Source organism: Bactrocera tryoni, chromosome 1 (genome assembly GCF_016617805.1).
Source record: "Bactrocera tryoni isolate S06 chromosome 1, CSIRO_BtryS06_freeze2, whole genome shotgun sequence".
NCBI lineage: Eukaryota > Metazoa > Arthropoda > Insecta > Diptera > Tephritidae > Bactrocera > Bactrocera tryoni.
In genome coordinates this window covers 18682837-18702085 of record NC_052499.1, presented here as the reverse complement: position 1 = coordinate 18702085, position 19249 = coordinate 18682837, and the positions used below count along the sequence as shown (strand labels likewise).

Sequence of the window (19249 nt, the reverse complement as noted above, 5' to 3'; positions counted from 1 at the left end):
GCACGGTGCCATATCAGTTGAACACAGGTAGTGGTTAATGGTAAAAATGTAATTTTTTGTCAAATAATCGTCCTTCGAATGTTTTATTCTGAGCAATTTTTGGTCGTCAGTCAATTTGTGCGGAACAAACCATGCACACACCTTTCGTAAGCCCAAATGTTCGGTCAAAATGCAATAAATCGATATTTTAAAGATGTTCAATTCTATTTCCATGAATATCAATGTTGATTTCGGCTGATTTGTGATGAATTCACGCACAGGTTCGATGGAATTTCTGGTGATCACGGATTTTAATTGGCCCACATGTTGATCGTCATTTATGTCCTCACGACCACTTTGAAAATGGTGAAAGCACTCGTGCACTCTCCTCCGGGATAGACAATCATCGCCATAAACTTGTTTCATCATTTGAAACGTTTCGGTAAAAGTTTGACCATTTTTAAAATGAAATTTAATGTTGGCTAATTATTCGAAGCTAATTTTTGCACCGTTAACACAAACATACTGACACTTAAAACGCAATAACTTCACTTCCAATAGATGAAATGTCATTAAATATTCAGATCTGAAGCTTGAATTCTTTTCTTCTCACTTAGTAATTGATAAAGATAGCAAATTCTAACGCACCAGTCGACATATAGATGGCGCCACCAGTGGGCGCAGGATTCAAAAAGTCAAGTTTTACTTTACCATGCTTGTATAGTTGTATAAATATTCATATTCATAAATAAAAACATAAAATCATACTCATACCTAAAATAATACTCAGCCTTTTATGAATACTCAGCCTTGTATATTTACTCATATTCATATTCATACTCGTATAAATACTCATAATCAAACTCATACTTAAATAAATATTTAAATTCTTGCTCATACATACTCATACATCATATATACTTATTCCATCTTTCTATGTAATTACTCATAATCGTATAAATACTCATATTCAAACTCATAATTAAATATTCAAATTCACATTCATACATAACTCATCCTTTTATAAATACTCATAGTCATACTCTTCCTCATACTGGTATTAGTTTGTTCATTTATACTCTTATTTATTCCAAAATTTGAACTTTTGGCTCATTTGAGTATTTTTAATATAATTTATACTCATAGTCCTTCAATTGCTATTATATTCCAAACCTCCTTTTATTTATTCAAAGTCGTATATATACTAAAATGAAGATTCTTGCTCCATATTTATAATCTTACTTTGTACCAATAATATTCCTAAATTTATTTATTTACATTTATATACTCATATTCGTAAAAGTTCTCCTATGCGTTCTTCAATTTTTAGTCATACCCATTAGTATATCCAAAATCATATTTATGCTCAACTCCAGCCATTTGTGAATGTTCGTAGTAACTGTAGATACTCCAACTTTTTCTATTATTCAAATACTGCTATAAATATTCAACTTAGTCTTTATACTCAAACTTATAATCAATCTCAAATGTCGCTCAAAGTTTCACTCACATGTTTTGTTTGCCAAAACCATATTAATAATCAGATTTAAGTATATATAGGTATTGTACTCATAGCATTTGTTGGACTCAAGCTCTACAAATTCACAATATTATTCACAGCAGTAAAATTGTATTCAAATTGTCTCACTGTTGCAAACTCCGCTGCCTGGAGTGTCATTACTGTTATTGTTGTTAGTGGCATGCGGTTGCCGCAGCGAGTGCTGTGCTATTTCACGTTATCCTTGTCCGCTTTGTTTGTGGTGAACGCAAAAGGAAACAGCAATTAAACGCTCTCCACTTGTGGTCGACAGTACACATGCTCACACACACACACATATACACATTCAAAAACCATGCAGGAGACAATTATACAATTCAACATGCATATATGCATAACGGAGAATTTACGCACACACACATACTCACTCATAGCCGTAGGATAGTTTATTACTGCAATCTACTATTTGCTGGCTGAAAGCTGCAGTGGCACTCGAGCACCATACTTGGCTTCATTCAGCACGGAGCACTTAGTAAGCAAGCAGCTAACGAAGCAACCGAAATAGCGGCCAACCAAACGTACGACTTTGTCAGCCTCTGATTCAGCCTATCAATGAGCTTGCGCCCCGTACTCGGCTCATCAACAAGTTTGTAACTTTTGCACCTCCGACTCAGCTTGCTTCACTGACTCGACGTCAGCCTATCAGCAGTCTAGAGCCAGCCAGCCAGCCAGTCATTCAGCCAGCGGCAGTCTGCTTGCCGCGCTTTTATGGTCTGCTAAGAGTGTTGTAGAGCAGTTATGTTCTGGCCACTGCTCGCCTGTTTGCGCGACTACTGTGCTAATTGCTCCTTGGCCGGCATCAGCTACATTGCCAATAACAAGTAAGTACGTTGGCTGCTGCAACCCTGCAAGCTCATCTTTGTATTTCCATGCTGCTTACACATAGCACTGCATAGCGCATAAATGCTTCCAAGAGCATGCATAATTCAGATTGTATTGTCACGTAGCGCTTTAGGCTCTGGCAACTCACGTTTTACCGCCACATCTGCTTTGTCTTGCAGAGCGAAATTCTTCTACTTCCTCCTGACAAAGGCGGCAAAGCTCACAGTTCATTTCATTCTTTAGCATTAGCATAATCCATATCCTGCTCATTTCCTTTTTCCTTGAGAAATGCGTTTGTCTTAAAGCACTGTATTCATTTTCAAACATAATATACTGACTCTAATCCGTTTTGTACTCATCGTCACTTTTCTTCTTTTCACTTGCAGATTGCATATTAGTGAACGAGTTTTCTGGCTCTTTTGTTTTATACTCTCCGCTTTTGGCTCGTACAAGCTCATTTCAACATTCGAACGTGACTTTGAGCAATCCGCTGTGAGCATTGTCTTCGAGAGTCTAACGCCGTATGACAAAATATATTTTCCCAGTGTGGCCGTATGTGAGACGTTGGAGAAGGATGGCACCACGCCAGCGGTGGAACAATATATCGAGAGGTAAGTGTATTTTCGACAACTGCAGATTTTCTAGTTTCGATGAATGTAGTGCTGGCCGGGTGAGTACTTCTCTGTGCGTCAAACCATGGTAAACCCAGTCGTTCTGCCGTACCGCTGTTTGGCACCAATTCGAGATTTAAAGTATAGCCAGATCTTCCTCCTCCTGGTCTTTCCGTAGTGGAGGTCTTCTCCTGCTTCTCCCGGCGGGCACTGCGTCGATTACTCTGAGAGCTAGAGTGTTTTCAACCATTTAGACGATATGACCTAGTCAGCATGGTCGCTGTCTCATAATTCGTTGAACTGTGTCAATGGTGTCATATGTACTTATATCTCGCACAGCTCATCGTTCCATCGACTGCGATATTCGCCATTGCCAATGCGTAAAGGACCATAAATCTTCCGCCAAACCTTTCTCTCGAAAACTCGTAACGCCGACTAATCAGATGTTCTCGTCTCCCATGCCTCTGCACCACATAGCAGCACGGGATGAAAAGTGACTTGAAGAGTTTGTTCGTCTAGAGAGGACTATACTTCCCAATTACCTACTCAGTCTGAAGTAGCACCTGTTAGCAAGAGTCATGCTGTTTTGGATTTCGAGGTCGACGTTGTTGTTCCAAATATATTATTTCAATGAATAATACGAGTAATAAGTAATATTTTCAGGAGAAAAATTGTCCGAATCAGCCCATAAAGTTTTTTAACATGGTGGGGCTAGTGAAAAATTATTATTGGGGTACTTAAGATACCAAGGTCTGGCATAGTTCCACCAACGGTATACCTTTCCTGGAAAATACGGCATTAAAAAATTTTCTCCTATGCGAAATTTAGAGGAATAATTAAAGAGGTCCATAATGAACTTACCATCACTACGTGATTTACTACTTCTGAGTTTGCCCAATAACTAAACTAATCCTGTCTTGCGCGTGTAATTCTATGATAATTAGGGCAGATTCAAAAATCGGGACAATATTTTTTCATTTGTTTCTAGGCATTTTTTGGACTGTTTATGCTATCAATGAGGTAATTAACCCATTTTATATTCCAATATCTTTAATTCTGTCCTCTATAATTCATGAGACACATTTTGGTCCGACTTTAGTGCAAGGTTTGGCAGACAGTCTCTTTGTTAGATCTCACTAAACCAGGCTGTCGCCGTCAACGTTTAGGCATTTTTACGTGTCGTATCCGAAACCCAGCCGCATATTTATTGATTGCGTTTGCAAATCGAGCCACTTACTCCAAGCAGACACGCGTTTGCAGCCGCACCTCCTTGTTGAGCCGCTAAAGTGAATACTTGATGCCATTGCAGCAACGGAGTCCGGGTATGTTACTGCAACTTTAACCCAGACCTAAAGTAGCTCACCCTATTTTCACTCCAAAAAAATCTTCGATAGATGTACAATGGTATCAAAAGCGCACACGCATCCAACGGAAATGCCAAGTACTTAGAGACTTGTCTACAGTTGGGATATGGAACTGATGTGACCTCGTAACTGCCGAAGTTTTGTTTTCTCGACTCTGAACGGCCCACAGTTATAATGGCAAAGAAGAGAAACCTGTTTTATGTCATGGTGAAGAGGTTTACAATCGTGACGAGAGATCTGTAACCTTTTGTATGGGTTGGAACTTTTTTGTTTTCATAACCTGTAATGTTTTAATAATATAAAGAAAGGAAGACCACACCATCGGTATTAACACCACCGACAATGTCAGCCTGGAAATCCAACGCAGGATTGCTCTTGCCAACAGGTGCTACTTCGGACTGAGTAGGCAATTGAAAAGTAAAGTCCTCTCTCGACGAACAAAGGCCAAACTCTATAAGTCGCTCATAATTCCCGTCCTGCTATATGGTGCAGAGGCTTGGACGATGACAGCAACCGATGAGTCGACGTTACGAGTTTTCGAGAGAAAGGTTTTGCGAAAGATTTATGGTCCTTTGCGCGTTGGCCACGGCGAATATCGCATTCGATGGAACGATGAGCTGTACGAGATATACGACGACATCGACATAGTTCAGCGAATTAAAAGACAGCGGCTACGCTGGCTAGGTCATGTTGTTCGGATGGACGAAAACACTCCAGCTCTGAAAGTATTCGACGCAGTACTCGCCGGGGGAAGCAGAGGAAGAGGAAGACCTCCACTCGGTTGGAAGGACGTAGTGAAAAGAAGAAACGACTGGCGCGTTGTTGTTAACTCGGCTATAATCGCGCAAGCGGTGTCTACGCCAATTAAGAAGAAGAAAGAAAGGAAGATAATTCGCGTCTCACAATCTTGATCTCGCGACCTGTATATCAATGTACTGATTTCCATGAGAGAAAAGTGTAATAATTTCGTGATTCTTTCAGAATCTTTAGACACAAAACTTGTGTTCTTCAGACTTATAACTATGTGTGGAATTTTCTCAAAAATTTATTTCATTATATTATTTGTGGTTTCTGAAGTTATATAGTATTTTACTATGGTTGTCGGTAGTTGTTAGCTCATCTACAGCCGGAGTCCGGAGAGGATATAGGATGCAGATCATATGATCCATTAATCCAAAAAAACTGCAAACTTTTGTTGCCGTCCTAAAAATCCAAGCTCGGGAGGAATAAACCCGTTCACTGGTTGAGTCTATCTATGTTACTTTGTCGACAGTTTTTGGGCAGAGTTTCACAGCTACTTCTAATGCTGAGTATAGTGCGGATTGCACAGAATTGTTTCGGGAATTTTGAAGATAGTTAAAAAATAAACTAAGACTTACCGATCTAGATGGAGTTAGATCTCCAAAATAACAGCCCTTGGCCGAATAAAATACGGTGCGTAGAACCGGCTATCAGGTTAAACTCCTACTTATCTAGAATAGATCCCGACATATTTAATTTATGCCCCGCGTGAAATGAGTTCCCGCATGACACTGGCCACCTCTTTGTATGCCCCATCAACCCCACTCGTCTGACACCCCTTTCTGTTTGGTCCGACCCCGTCGAAAAAGTACGTTTGTTGGGCCTTTGGTTGGATGACGTCGACGACAACTTGGCTAATCCTTACCATCCTAAAGGGGATTAGATACCCGTTACAAAAACAACAGGGTTCAGAAAGCTTACTAATTTAACCACCTTAGTTCCATTTTATAGCAGCTGTAAGCGCGTCAGCGTTGCCTACGCCAACGAAAAATATTCCTTTGTTCTATTCGTACTTTAGGTCCCTGCGATAGATTAAGAGCAGTAGAGTCAACATACCCTTTAGCAATAACTTATATTTCCACACTATTTCTATCGACTTCTCTGCTAAGTTCCACACGTTTAGGTGTGATCGTAGTGCTCTTTTAAGATCGATATGGTTTAGTAGGAGCTGCTGTAAGGCATAAGAGAGATCCCAAGCATATATCAATGGGTGAGGATTTAGATTATTATGTAGTTATATCTATACTTCTATCTTTGCTAAGATGGGGAAATGTTCTAGGCTTAGTATTTAGTATATTTTCATATTCTTATCGATTATAAACTCTTTTATTAAAAACATATATTTTTACTACTAAAATCGTTATATAGTATATACTCATTTATTTCTCTTCTCTCTCGCTCTCCTCGGTTCCACATGTAGCACGTACGTACTCTTTATCATTACATAATTACAAATACATGCACATATCCGTCGCATCATATTATATGTTTGTACAATATTAATTAGCATGAAGTAGAATGAAAGATGATAGAAAATATATTTTTTTCAAACTGCTTGAGGCAATTATAAATCCCAAGGAATACAGCGCTCATCGTTAAAAGCGAAAATGCATGCAAATATGATAGTTACATATATACAAATGGAAGCATAAATTTAGGCAATTAACAGTCTATTTTGCAATATTTCCTTATTAACCACATATATTTCTCATATTCTCGGCTTTCATTTAGCAGTTGGATTATAAAATTGATTTGCCAACAGAAGATTTTCAAATTTTCAAAAGTTTCGTCTGTTGTGTGTGATTGACAATTGATTAAATTAATTATATCTAATTGCTGGATATGACAATAAATGGATAGCTTAGTTTCTATTTAATTAAAAGGTTATAAGTTAGACTTTTCCAAAAATCGAATATTTTTATTTAATTTTCTTAATGTACATATATTTGAGAATACGGCTTAAGTCTTACAGAAAATACATTAACTGATTGAAAAGCATGAGAGAGCCTAGGGGGGTAAACGAATGTTTTACGTTGGTGAACTGTCGGCTGACCGGACAGGTACTCTTCACACTCGTTGATTTGTTAGGGTCTCCTCAATATCTACTTTAATATCGACTTTGTTCGGTTTAAAGTTAAAATACCATTGAAAGACCGTAGTTTACAACAACAGTATTAAATTTTTACTATGAGCTTTTCTAATTTATTTTACGAACTTTGACTTCACATTCAATTACGAATATAAGTTTAGGTGTGAGGTATCTAAGACTATTCTTTCACATTACAATATTCACTTCTGGCTAGCATTCTGAGTTTAGCTGCGAGTTTTTACTCGAAATCCTGCACAATATAGTATAGTGTTTTGAAGTTGGTATTGATACCCTCTGCTTCCAAAACGTATGGTGAAGATTGAGAAAGAAATCAAGGCATACAACGGGTTTTTCAATAAGGACGCCACAAAAGTAGACCGATAGGAATAGCAAACGACGCAATATTTTTCTCGCTCTTTTGACATTTGTCTTTAGTAAGATTTGCTATTTCATCATGGAAAGATAAACGACCCAAAAACGAGTCCAAATTATTAAAGCTTACTACCGAAATTCGAAGTCAGTGGCCTCAACTTTAAGAGCGCTACGTCTAATTTATGGTCGCCAAATTCATCCTGTCAGGTCAACAATTGACAAAATGTTCCCGTGACAGTGAGACAAAGAAGTACCCGTAGTGTCGAGAATATGCTGCCGCTAACGCACCAAACGGGGAAGACCCAAATCAGTCTCTCACAGGTGGTTTTCAAGCATTGTGACATCTGTGACGCCGTTGTGGCGAATCTTGCGAAAAGATCTTAGCCTACATCTTTTTAAGATTAAATTGACACAAGAACTGAAGCCGTTTAACCAACAGAATCGTCGTTTGTCCGTGAATTAGTCTGAGAAACAACTTGACAATTATCCGGGTTTTCATCGAAAAATCATCTTCAGCGATGAGGCTAATTTCTGGCTGCATGGCTTCGTCAATAAGCTAAATATGCATTACTGGTCAGGCAGTAGTCCACACGTACTCCAAGAGTCACCATTACATCCCAAAATAATTACGGTTTGGTAAGGCTTATGGACCAGCAGCGTCATTGAGCCGAACTTCTGCCGTGATGATCAAGACAGGCACGTTACCGTGAATGGCAATGGCTACCGCTTAATAATAACCGAATAATTTTAGCCCGAATTGAATGATATGGACTTGAACAATATGCGATTTCAAGAGGATTGCGCCAGAAGCCACGCAGCGAATGTTACAATCGATTCGTTGAAAACCAAGTTTTATGAACTTGTTATCTCACGAAGTGGCCTGGTCAATTGGCCGCCTCGGTCGTGCGATTTTACCCCGCTGGACTACTTCCTGTGAAGCTACGTCAAATCTTTGGCTTATGCCAATAACCCAGATTCGATTGATGAACTTCGTACGAATATTAAACGGAAAATTTTCAACAGAAATTTTATCGAGTAATAACATCCAAAAAAAATTAATTGATATCCTTTTTTCGAATATATTTTGAATCAACTCCTTCCAATTTCGACCTCTACATTGGCACGTTTCATTAATTTATGTGAATCTGTGCTGCATCTGTCAATTCAACGAAGAGCCTGCTTTATACTGAGGAAACTTGGCACCTAGCAGTTTCAATTAAATTCAGACTTTTGTGGATCTTCCCGGCAAAAATTAAGTTATATTGAATGCAAAGTTCTCAGCAAAGAAATTCTGAATCACCCAAACTAAAAATAGTTCCATATGGGTGGCTCTTCCTTGCATATCAAGAGTGAAAGTAAGCGATTTATAAAAAAGATCGCATAAAAATATATATATACTACTCTGCCCAAGGTGAGGTGTAAGGTGACATTTGAATTTAAACTGCGCGCGTCGAAGGATTTGGAAAATTATTATTTTTTTTAGGTTGCTAGTACTGTCAGTCACATTTATGTCAAATTTCATGTCAAAATATTAATTAGTGTTTGAGATACGTGACGTTTTGTGAGCTGCTAAAAGTGAGTTCTTCGTTTTTTGCGATGTCGAAATTTGTTGAGCAAAGAATTTGCATTAAATTTTGTTTACGGAATCAATTTTCTGCTGCGGATACGTTGAAGATGGTGCAGAAAGCCTTTTATGATGAGGCTATGTCTAAAAAAAATGTTTACAAGTGGTATAGTGAGTTCCAAGCCGGCCGTGAACGTGTCAAAGACGAAGAACGTTTTGAAAGATTTGGTGTTGAAAAACCGTCGATTAACCATTAGAGACCTTGCTGATGAAGTTAGCATATCGAAAGGCTCAGCCAATACCATTTTGAAAGATGTTTTGGGCCTCCAGCGCGTCAAATCTCGACTGGTACCGAAAACATTGAATTTTTTGGAAAAAAGGCTTCGCGTTGAAGTGTGTGAAACGAAGCTTTCCGACTACCAGGATGTCATGAAATGCATTATAGCTGGCGATGAGACTTAAATCTATGTTTACGACCCCGAAACAACCGATCAATCGAGCGAATGTCGTGCCAAAAGAGAGCCGAGACCAAAAAAATCGCGCCAAAGTCGCTCAAAAATTAAGGTCATGTTGACTGTTTTCTTCGATTATCGTGGTGTGGTGCATTATGAATTCCTTCCAACCGATCAAACAGTCAACAAGGAATATTATTTGAACGTTATGCGTCGTTTGCGTAACTCTACCCGCCTAAAAAGGCCGGAATTGTGGAAAGACAATTCTTGGTTTTTGCACCACGATAATGCACCATACTGCCCTCGTAATTCGTGATCATTTCGCCAAAAACTCAACCCATATCGTTCCGCAACCACCGTATTCACCTGATCTGGCGCGCCTGGTGCGACTTCTGGCTGTTCACCAAGCTCAAAAGACCGCTCCGGGGACACCGTTTTTATACGATAGAGGAGGTTCAAGCCGTAGCGAAGACGAAACTGAAGGCCATCCCAGAAAGTGACTACAACCAGTGTTTTGAAGATTGGAAAATTCGTTGGCATAAGTGTATTGCATCGCGAGGAGATTACTTTGAAGGGATGAAATTGATTTGGAAGAATAAATAAAGAATTTTCAAAATAAATACAATATCACCTTATTTTTTGGGCACAGTAGTATGTATTTTTGAGAGTCTTGGTGTCAGGTTAGATTAGATCAGGGTCACCTTGAGGCCAATACAAATCTGATTAAGCATTTAATCCTATCTGAAAGAGGATCTCACATTTTATTGAGCCTAGATTTAGTAAAAGCGAGATAATCAAGAAGTAAGTGTTGAGATGTCGGCGATAATGTATTGATCAGTTAGAAGTCACAAAACTTAGGATAGATTAAACTTCCTGAAGCCACAGAGCTCACTGAACCTCTTGCGGCCGATCTTGTGCCAAAAGGATCTTGAGACAGCGCAAGTACTGATGGTTGCTCAGCGCTCGCCAAGCTGTCGCAAAGCCAAGCTGTCGGTTGTAGAACGCATTTTGAGACGTGGAGTTACTTATACGTGTTTTCAGTTAGTAACTGCTCAAGACCTAAAACTACTTTTCAATTTTGCAAAATTCATTAATTGTGTTTTTTTACTTATTTTATTGCATTTTATTTATATATTTTTTTGATTTCTTTGACTTTAATTTGCTTTTATCCCAACATTATAAAATATTTACATACCATACAACTCACTAAAATCACGATCTTCAAAACTCAGTTACCCCGAAGAGTATGACTATGACGTCGAAATTTATGTATTAAAATTACTCTTTCCGCATGAGTACAACACCGGCAATGCCAGAGCACATTGCTTCGATAAGGAGGGCACCGATGCTGAGTGTCCACATACCCACTACAGGGAACTAACGGAAAAGGTATGCTATAGTCTAAATATATATAAAAATATTGAAATTAGTGAAAAGTTTGAAAATGTCTACCAAATGGATTCCAGCTTCATGAGAACTGCTCCAACGTTTTGGTTGAATGCTCGCTCGGGCACAAGGTCTTCAACTGCTGTCACTACTTTGTACCACTACTTACACCTTATGGCTACTGTTATCTTTTGAATTCGAGGCAAAACAATCATCCGTAAGTTATACTCGTTAATAAAAATTAATCAGAAAAAATCCCAGTAATAGATGTAGAGGGTATAAAGATTATGTAAAGATGTTTCAAAAGACACTATATATGATGAGCAAGAGTATTTAGAGTTTGTATGAAAGATCAAAACTATGCAAATTTTAGTTAGTACCTACAGCTTATACCTTTATAAGACTTCGGAGACGATCAAAGTATATCGTGTCAAATCATATCTTTACAAATGTTCACAAACAAAATTCCAGCCGACGGACAGAGAAACTTTTTTCATATTCCGATATGTCTGCCATAAAAGTAGTACTATAACTACGGCTCCGAAGCTCAGCCTGCCTCACACTGGTGATTATCCACTCATCCGGCAGTGATATTAGCCTAGAGTGCGCTAACTAAACCAGTGAAAGGATGTCTAGACTCCATATCTTTACCATCGAGTTATTTTATGATTAGACTACTTTTGATGCCTGACCAAAGCGGTATTGTGTGAAACTCTAAGGCTAATGAGCTTGCACGGACAGGTACTTTAGTCTCAATAACTGCGAGTTAGGAGCGGATAGGAGATCTTTTGGCTTCCTGTGGTTGACAACTGGATTGTTGTGTCTCAGACCAACTAAACAAATGTTCGTTTACTACCAGCAGCTGTGCAATCGTAATATTCTCCTGGCACAGTGATAATCGTAAAATCTCTAGTGAATTTCTGATCAAGGCAAAAATATCTCGAACTTCAAGGTAAAAAATAATTGAAACAGCGGAAATAGAAGTTTTTGCTGTTAGCTGTTAACCAATTATAGGAATTCTCCGTTAGGCATCTCAAATAAATGTACATAACAGTCTAAGATCTCCCTGAATAGCTGAGAGAACAGCCATCTAACCTAACCCCACGTCCACTGTCTTTATCACAACAGCGACAGCAAACATTGGTTTCCGAGTGAGGTAGAGGACAATCATGCCACGATGCGCCTAGTCACCGATGTTGCAGTCGAGGTATGCTTGAAATCAAAGACTTGACACACTTAAATATGCATTTGTCACACAGGTTTTCGTGCTCAACGAGGAGGACATACCTTACGCCAATCTAGCTGGTATTACAACAAAGGTGGCAACACGAGGCAAGCATACGGACCTACAAATATCCGTGCAAGAAATGGTTAACGATGTAGATGTGCGTGAAGTATCACCAGAGCATCGAGGTTGTCGTTTCTCCGACGAGATCATGCCGAAGTCATCGTTTCGCGTCTACAGCTTCAGCGCCTGCATTGTCGACTGTATTGCTGCGTTGCAAATGCGTTACTGCAATTGCACGATATTCAATTTAATGCCATCGGCACGTGCGGATAGGCCCGATTGTGAATATAACGGAATTTTGTGTTTGGAGAAGGAAACGAAGGTCTCGCCCGATATTAAATTGCTGCTGCCATGGCCGGAGAATAATGAAACGTGTGACTGCTTGCCCTCGTGCACCGAACACGACTTACGTGCGGTTTCCGAGTATAGCCCGAGGTTTGTAGTGCCGGCTCGTTTTCTTTGATATGCTCTCAACATAATATTTTGTCGTCACAGCGGTCGCAAAAGTGTAGAAAGGCGTAGTGTTGCCATCAGTCTAGTTGATCGCCCCACTGAGCGTTATCGTCGCCAGGCATTGCGTACGCGTTTGGATGTCGTGGTCACTATCGGTGGCATATTGGGTTTGTTTTTAGGTGCCAGCATTCTGAGTCTCATCGAGCTTGTTTACTACTTTACCTTGCGGCTTTACAATAACATCCAAATGATAAGAAAGAACGAGAGAGCGCAAAACAGAGTAGTCAAAAAAAGCAGAATAAATCGAGCGAGTTTAAATAAAGGAAGAAAGTAAAGGTTTTCATTGCTTGAATGTATTTAATAGTCAAGCTACAATATATGCAATTATTTAATGCGATTCACTTCACACTAACTCTATAGTTTTGTCAAGATTAAAGAAAAATTAGATGAAGTCGCATTGCATCTTTTCAATCAAATTTTTTTAAATTGAAAAAGTCCGACGATGTGAATAATCTTCAACCGTTATTTTGCTGGTCGTACTCTTCTCAGAGTCTGCACTCACATCTCATTGCCATTTGGATTTAACGGAATTCGGGAACGATATACGAAGAAAATGCAAGGACGAGTTGATTCAACCTTATCGCTTGGCTGTCAACTTCTACTAGAATTCCTGTCATTCACCACAGGTCTAAAGACTTCGCGACTCCGGCCTAACGTTGAGCCCAGGTGAGTCTTACCTTTTCTGCAGTAAACCGCAAAAGTGCAATGTGGGTAGTTTCCACCTTCAATTCTGTAAAAATGTAATAAGTGAGATCATTCTCGTTACAGCATCCACTTTGTAGTCACTAGCAAACAAGGCTAAGCAATTGCTAACTTAGCTAAGCACACGATCAGTGAGCTAAAACCCGCATTCGTTAAGAACAGAGATTTTCTGAAAACTCGCCCTTTTACCTTCTCTAGAACCGCTAACATATTTGTTTTCATATCGACCTACCTTTCTAAAATTATTTCTCAAAAATCTAGCATAGGATGTCAAAAAATTAGTGTCATCAATAAACCATTTACCAAACCAAGGAACAATTACCTAAGAACTTCGTCGATGATTAGTTGCCATTGTGATCTTTCCCAATCTGTCCCTAGTACTTCATCGCTCCGTCATTGCCGGTTTGTTTAAGATAATTTTCTTAAAAAAGACGTGATTCGAGCAAAAACATCGAAACACATTAGGACCAGATAAAAACTTCGTCGGTTAGCATGAGATGCATATAGACGCCATACCAAAAATCAAGAATTTCGTAAAAACAGGCATATTCTTCTTTATTAGCGTAGACACCGCGCGTAACGTCGACTCATCAGATGATGTCATTGTCCGTGCTATACAGCAGGATGGGAATAATGAGTAACTTATAGAGTTTGGTCTTTGTTCGTCGAGAGAGGACTTTACTTCTCAATTGCCTACTCAGTCCGTAGTAGCACCTGTTGGCAAGAGTTCCAAGATAGACGAAATTATCTACGAGTTCGACGTTATGATTGTCAACAGTGACGTGGGAGCTAAGTAGCGAATGTGATGACTGCTTATTTGATGACAGGAGATATTTCGTCTTACACTCCTACCTATCTCCTTCCAATCAGATCAATTTGTTTCGCTTCCTTATCTAGTCTGCAGAAAGCAGAACTAACGGCGCGGATATTGAGGCCAATAATATCAATGTCAGCGGCGTACGCCTTTATAAAAGATGGTACCTTCTCTATTTAGTCACATGACGAAGCTTCTGATAGTGTTCAACGTCATTTTAAACAGTTTCTGTCGCTTATAGGTTGGCGTGAACCGAATATATTAAAAATATAATTATGCTATTCACAAATTTGCATAATAAGTTTCTTCAGATGAAATCTTCACAGAAAAGAACGAATAATATTTGGACAAGAACCAAAACCAAGGGCAATCATCTTTCCGCTTTACTGTACCTCTTAGTATTACAAAAGCTAAGTGACAAAATCCATTCAAAAATTGATTTTATATTTGCCAGAGTAAAGAAGAAATATTCCTTTAAGTAGTTGCCTCTCAATAATAGGTGATATCGAAGAACATATTTATTAGTCATTAAGTGAAGTGGTCAAACATCTCGCAGCAGTATTGATTTCGTGACAGTCTCCTATAAAGGCGTCTCTTCGCCTCTTCAGTGACGAAGGGATTAAAATTGCGGCATGGTAAAGCATACTATCAATATTTTCTTCGATACAGAGCATTCACGCGAAAGTTTGCTCCAGCTCACAAGGCAAAAGTCACTCAGCAGCGGTTTAAAAGCAATATTCTTAGGTTTGGTGGAACAAATGGTTGTTCGTCTGAAAGTCCAGTATTGAATACATTGGACAGCGTTTGACAACATGGTCTGTCGAATATTCCGCAGAAATTTGAGGAGTCGAGCCAAATTTTGTTCAGCGATGAGGCCTATTTATGGTTCAATGGGTACGTAAACAAGCAAAATTGCTGAGGTTGTGACAAAGAGCAACCTGAAGATATTCAGGAGCTGCCATTTCATTCAGAAAAAAAAACGGTTTGATGTGGTTTGTGAACCGGAGGAATCATCGGTCCAAATTTCTTCACAAAGGATGTCGGTGAGAACGTAGCCGTCAATAGCGACCGTTATCACCTCTTAACCGACTATTTGATGTCTTAAATGAAGCTCGTGATCTCTATTTAGTTTCAACAAGATGGCGCCACTTCCCACACAACGCATCATCCAATGAATTTCTGGAGAGAACACTTCGGTGAGCAGATAATTTCACGTTTTGGGTAAGTCGATTTGCCACCAAGACTGTGTGATATCGGACGGTTAAACTATTTCCTGTGGGGATATGTAAAGTCTTCTGAAGTCTATGAAGACAATCTTGTGCCGATTCAGGCCTTGGAGCATAGCACGCGTGTCATTCATCAGTTACCAATCGAAATGCTCGAACGAGTCATTGGTATTTGAACCCAACAGATGGAACAACTGAAGCGTAGCCGCGGCCAATAATAGATCATCTTAAAAAAAAAAAAATGCAAAGAATGTTCTTTCGAATGATTATAAAGATTCTCCATTACATTTGAAGTTTCTGTGTTTTTGCTTCAAAAAATTAGGGAACTTCGTACCGGTCACATTTTTTATGTTAATAAAAGCTACATTTTTGATAAAGACATTTTGACCTCTGATCTTGTAGCTCTCTTTTCGATCGAATTTCGATACTATTCAATGCAGTTTTGGTGATTGTGATTTTAATGGTGTTGAGCTCTGGGAAAATGTTTTAAAATTCTCTTTTTGATTCAATTAGCAATTATAATAGACCTCGATAGAAGAGTAGAGTGTCTCTGTTCGGTTGTCGAAACTGCTTCATTTAAATACCGATTACTTTGTTTGTTGTTGTGTAATTTCGAAAATATGCAATAAAATGGAAAGTTGCAAACATTAAAATTAAAAGCAACAATTAAATGACAATAAAACAGTAATTAAGCTGTTTTCGCACATATGGGCAATTGTATAACACATACATACGTATATACATATATTATCTATGACGGTGTGTGAGTGTGAATTGAGCAGAGTAAAGCATGTGTAAACACGTAATTCCTCCACCCAATATGAACAAAAGCAGCAACAATGCCGCGTAGTTGACTGGAAGCGAAAAAAAGGGGGCAAATTGGCGGAAGACACGCTACGGCGATTTAATAATGTCATTCCATTACTTTGCATTTCCACATAAATAATAGTTCGTTTCAATTCGCTAAACTCGCTAAACCCGCTAAAAGTGGCGAAACTCTTAGTGAGTGAGTCCGCGTCTTGAACACTTTGTGTCGACTCGTTTGTCGGTAAGTTTTGTTAAAACTAAAAATAAAGCAAAAACAAATGAAATCGGATTCACTTGACTTTTGGTTATGTGTTCTGATGAGCTGGCTTAAAATCTCTCAAAAATCCAAGGTCTCATCTCACATTGAAACAGATCAATTAGCTGAAACAATTATGTAAGTAGCAAATAGTAGTGGGCGATTGACTGACAGTGTTCGCTAAATTTTTCTTAAGCAAAAAAGCTGCCTAAGATATGTTTTGGGTTTATTTTTTATTCTTAATTAAATACTAATTGTTCAATTTACTAATTACCCAATTAATTGATGAATTCAGTATCTAAACTGTGCAATTTGTATTAGTCCGTACCAGTTAGAATCTCTCTTCGTGCAATAAATATCAATTTGAAGAAGAACTAAAAATATGTAACGGATCAGTAGCCGGAAAGCAACAAAAAAATTTAGCAGAAAAGAACTCTTACTGTTGATGTCATACATAAATTCCATTACCATACAGAAGAATCTTGAGCAGGTGCAGTTACTTGTAAACAAAATTGTTTCCCGGAAGACACCTATATAAATTAGCTGGTATGAGAGAGGATCTAGAACAGTAGAAGACAAAATTCCAAAATTTTGTGAGTGATCTCTGCAACTAATTTCAAACTGTCAACTAGAAATTAGGTCTCATATAAATTAGTTCGAATGGGCTACATATAGTATGAGTCCTCAATTCATTTTGTCAACTAGAAGTTCCTTGACTAGTAATTTACTCAATAAGTATATGTAGACTTTGCGGCGAAGGTTCTATTAATCTTAGAGATACTGCGGATATGAGGTGCGCTTCGAGTAGGGACACACTGAAAGTCTATACTATTTCGATTGCGTTCTTGAAAATCTGGATCACTGCTTTGCGGAACTTTCTTCCGGCGGTTACTTCTTTGTTCACACAGCTGCGAAGTTTATGAAGGCGGGCAAAGCTAGTGGATAAGAGGAGAAGAGAGCTTTTTAATTTTTGAGTCTATGTTAAGCAAAAAGGTTAAAGGTAGTGTTTACTGTTGCGAAATCTTCATCAATTTTAATTTCAGGGTACCAAATCGCTTTAGCCGAGTGGCTATACTGGCTTTGAGCTCGCTAACTTGCGACCAAAACTAGTCAAGGCGTATATAATCTTAATAGAAATAGCATGCAACTTCTTTCATTTTATATTTGTTTGGGTGAACGCTCACAGCGGAATCGCCGGAAACTGCAAAGCTTGGTAGGAAAGTGCATTTACCCCAATTTCATACTATTGGAACCGAGTCGGTATTCCGTGTCGCTGGTACTATGGACCTTCTGTGAGTTCAGGGAGTGGTGATCAACAGTCACAGCTTGTGCTACTACGAGATTTTTCTGAACTAGAGTAAACCGTCAGAAGAACCGGTTTACCAGACCGGTCCTCCGAACTACTTGTACTGATTAGTCAACCTCGACGCATTCACAAGGGACTGGACACTGTATAATGGGATCACACGCTATCTGGCAAGATATTTTTTAAGGACGCTCCAAAGCTGTTTGGAAGAACGCCACCCACCTTCCACCAAAAGAACTGGCTAAGTTTGATCTATATGCGACCCTAATAAATTTGAGCCAAGCTCAAAACGCTTCGTCGATCTATGACGTTCTATAGATCAATTTGTATGCAGCTTATGGGTAACACAAAGGACCCAAAAAAATATTTTTAGGAGAAATCCAGCGATTTAGGATCAGCCCAAGGACCCAATCTGACCTAATCTAAGTAACAGTGGAATAGCTGTTGTTAGTGAGAGATAGTTTAGGTACTAGGATCCTTTAAGTTTTCCAGCTTTATTCACGAGAAAGAACATAAATCTTCGGAACACAGCCGATGGCTATTTTATAAAATATTTCGTTACGATGGCGATTATTTTAACGATATTTTAGAATTGATTTCGGTAATATCAGATTTAGTCATTAAAATTACAGATTTACAGCACGGAGGCCCTATTTGGAACTGATATTCTAAGACTTAAAAATTTCAGTTAAGAAAATATAAACACTGAATATATCCATATACTACACGCACTCTTAAATACTCGATAAAAGTATCGATAAATATATATCGGTATATCACGAGAATTACGGGAATAACTATTTACTGGCCTTGCCCCATACTCACTTCCGCCATCGACTGCCATTCACACGGCTCCTAGTAAATGGATTTTGCTGAGAATGTGCCGTTGTGTGTGGGTGTGTGCAATATTTCACTTGCAGCAAGCGTCTGGCTTTGTGGAAAGCTTTCGTAAAATGCCGTAGCCGTTTTTGAATTTCCTCTTAACGGAAATTTAGTGCTGTTCGCTTTTTCTACTTTTTCACGCACAATACAAAAAAAAAAACGCAAAAGCAGGGGAACATTTGCAGCCGAGCACCAATGCATATTCACAGCTAAGTACTACAGGCTTGAGAGCGGTACAGCGTTTGCTCAAAGAGTGAATTGTTGCAAATGAAATTTTTTCAAAGAAGTTCATTATTTCGATGTAAGAATTTCCTTCTTGAAGGAATGTGTCGTACATTCAAATCTTCGGAAAATCGTCATTAATAATTCCTCAACGATTTCTTCTCGATCTGATTTCGTTATTTCGACCGTACCCATTTCTGTTGTAATCGTTCCCACTATACTCAGAGAATAAGTA

The 19249-nt window shown here is 38.7% G+C and overlaps 1 protein-coding gene across 1 annotated transcript; it reads left to right on the top strand.

Moving 5' to 3' along the window:
• Window positions 1-2182: 2182 nt before the first annotated feature.
• On the top strand, window positions 2183-13140 carry LOC120782304 (pickpocket protein 19). Its single transcript, XM_040114514.1, has 8 exons — window positions 2183-2358; window positions 2746-2970; window positions 6556-6558; window positions 10845-11001; window positions 11079-11215; window positions 12127-12205; window positions 12258-12721; window positions 12782-13140. Exons 1-8 carry the CDS (start codon window positions 2276-2278, stop codon window positions 13071-13073), a joined length of 1440 nt encoding a protein of 479 aa, XP_039970448.1. The 5' UTR covers window positions 2183-2275; the 3' UTR covers window positions 13074-13140.
• Window positions 13141-19249: the final 6109 nt, after the last annotated feature.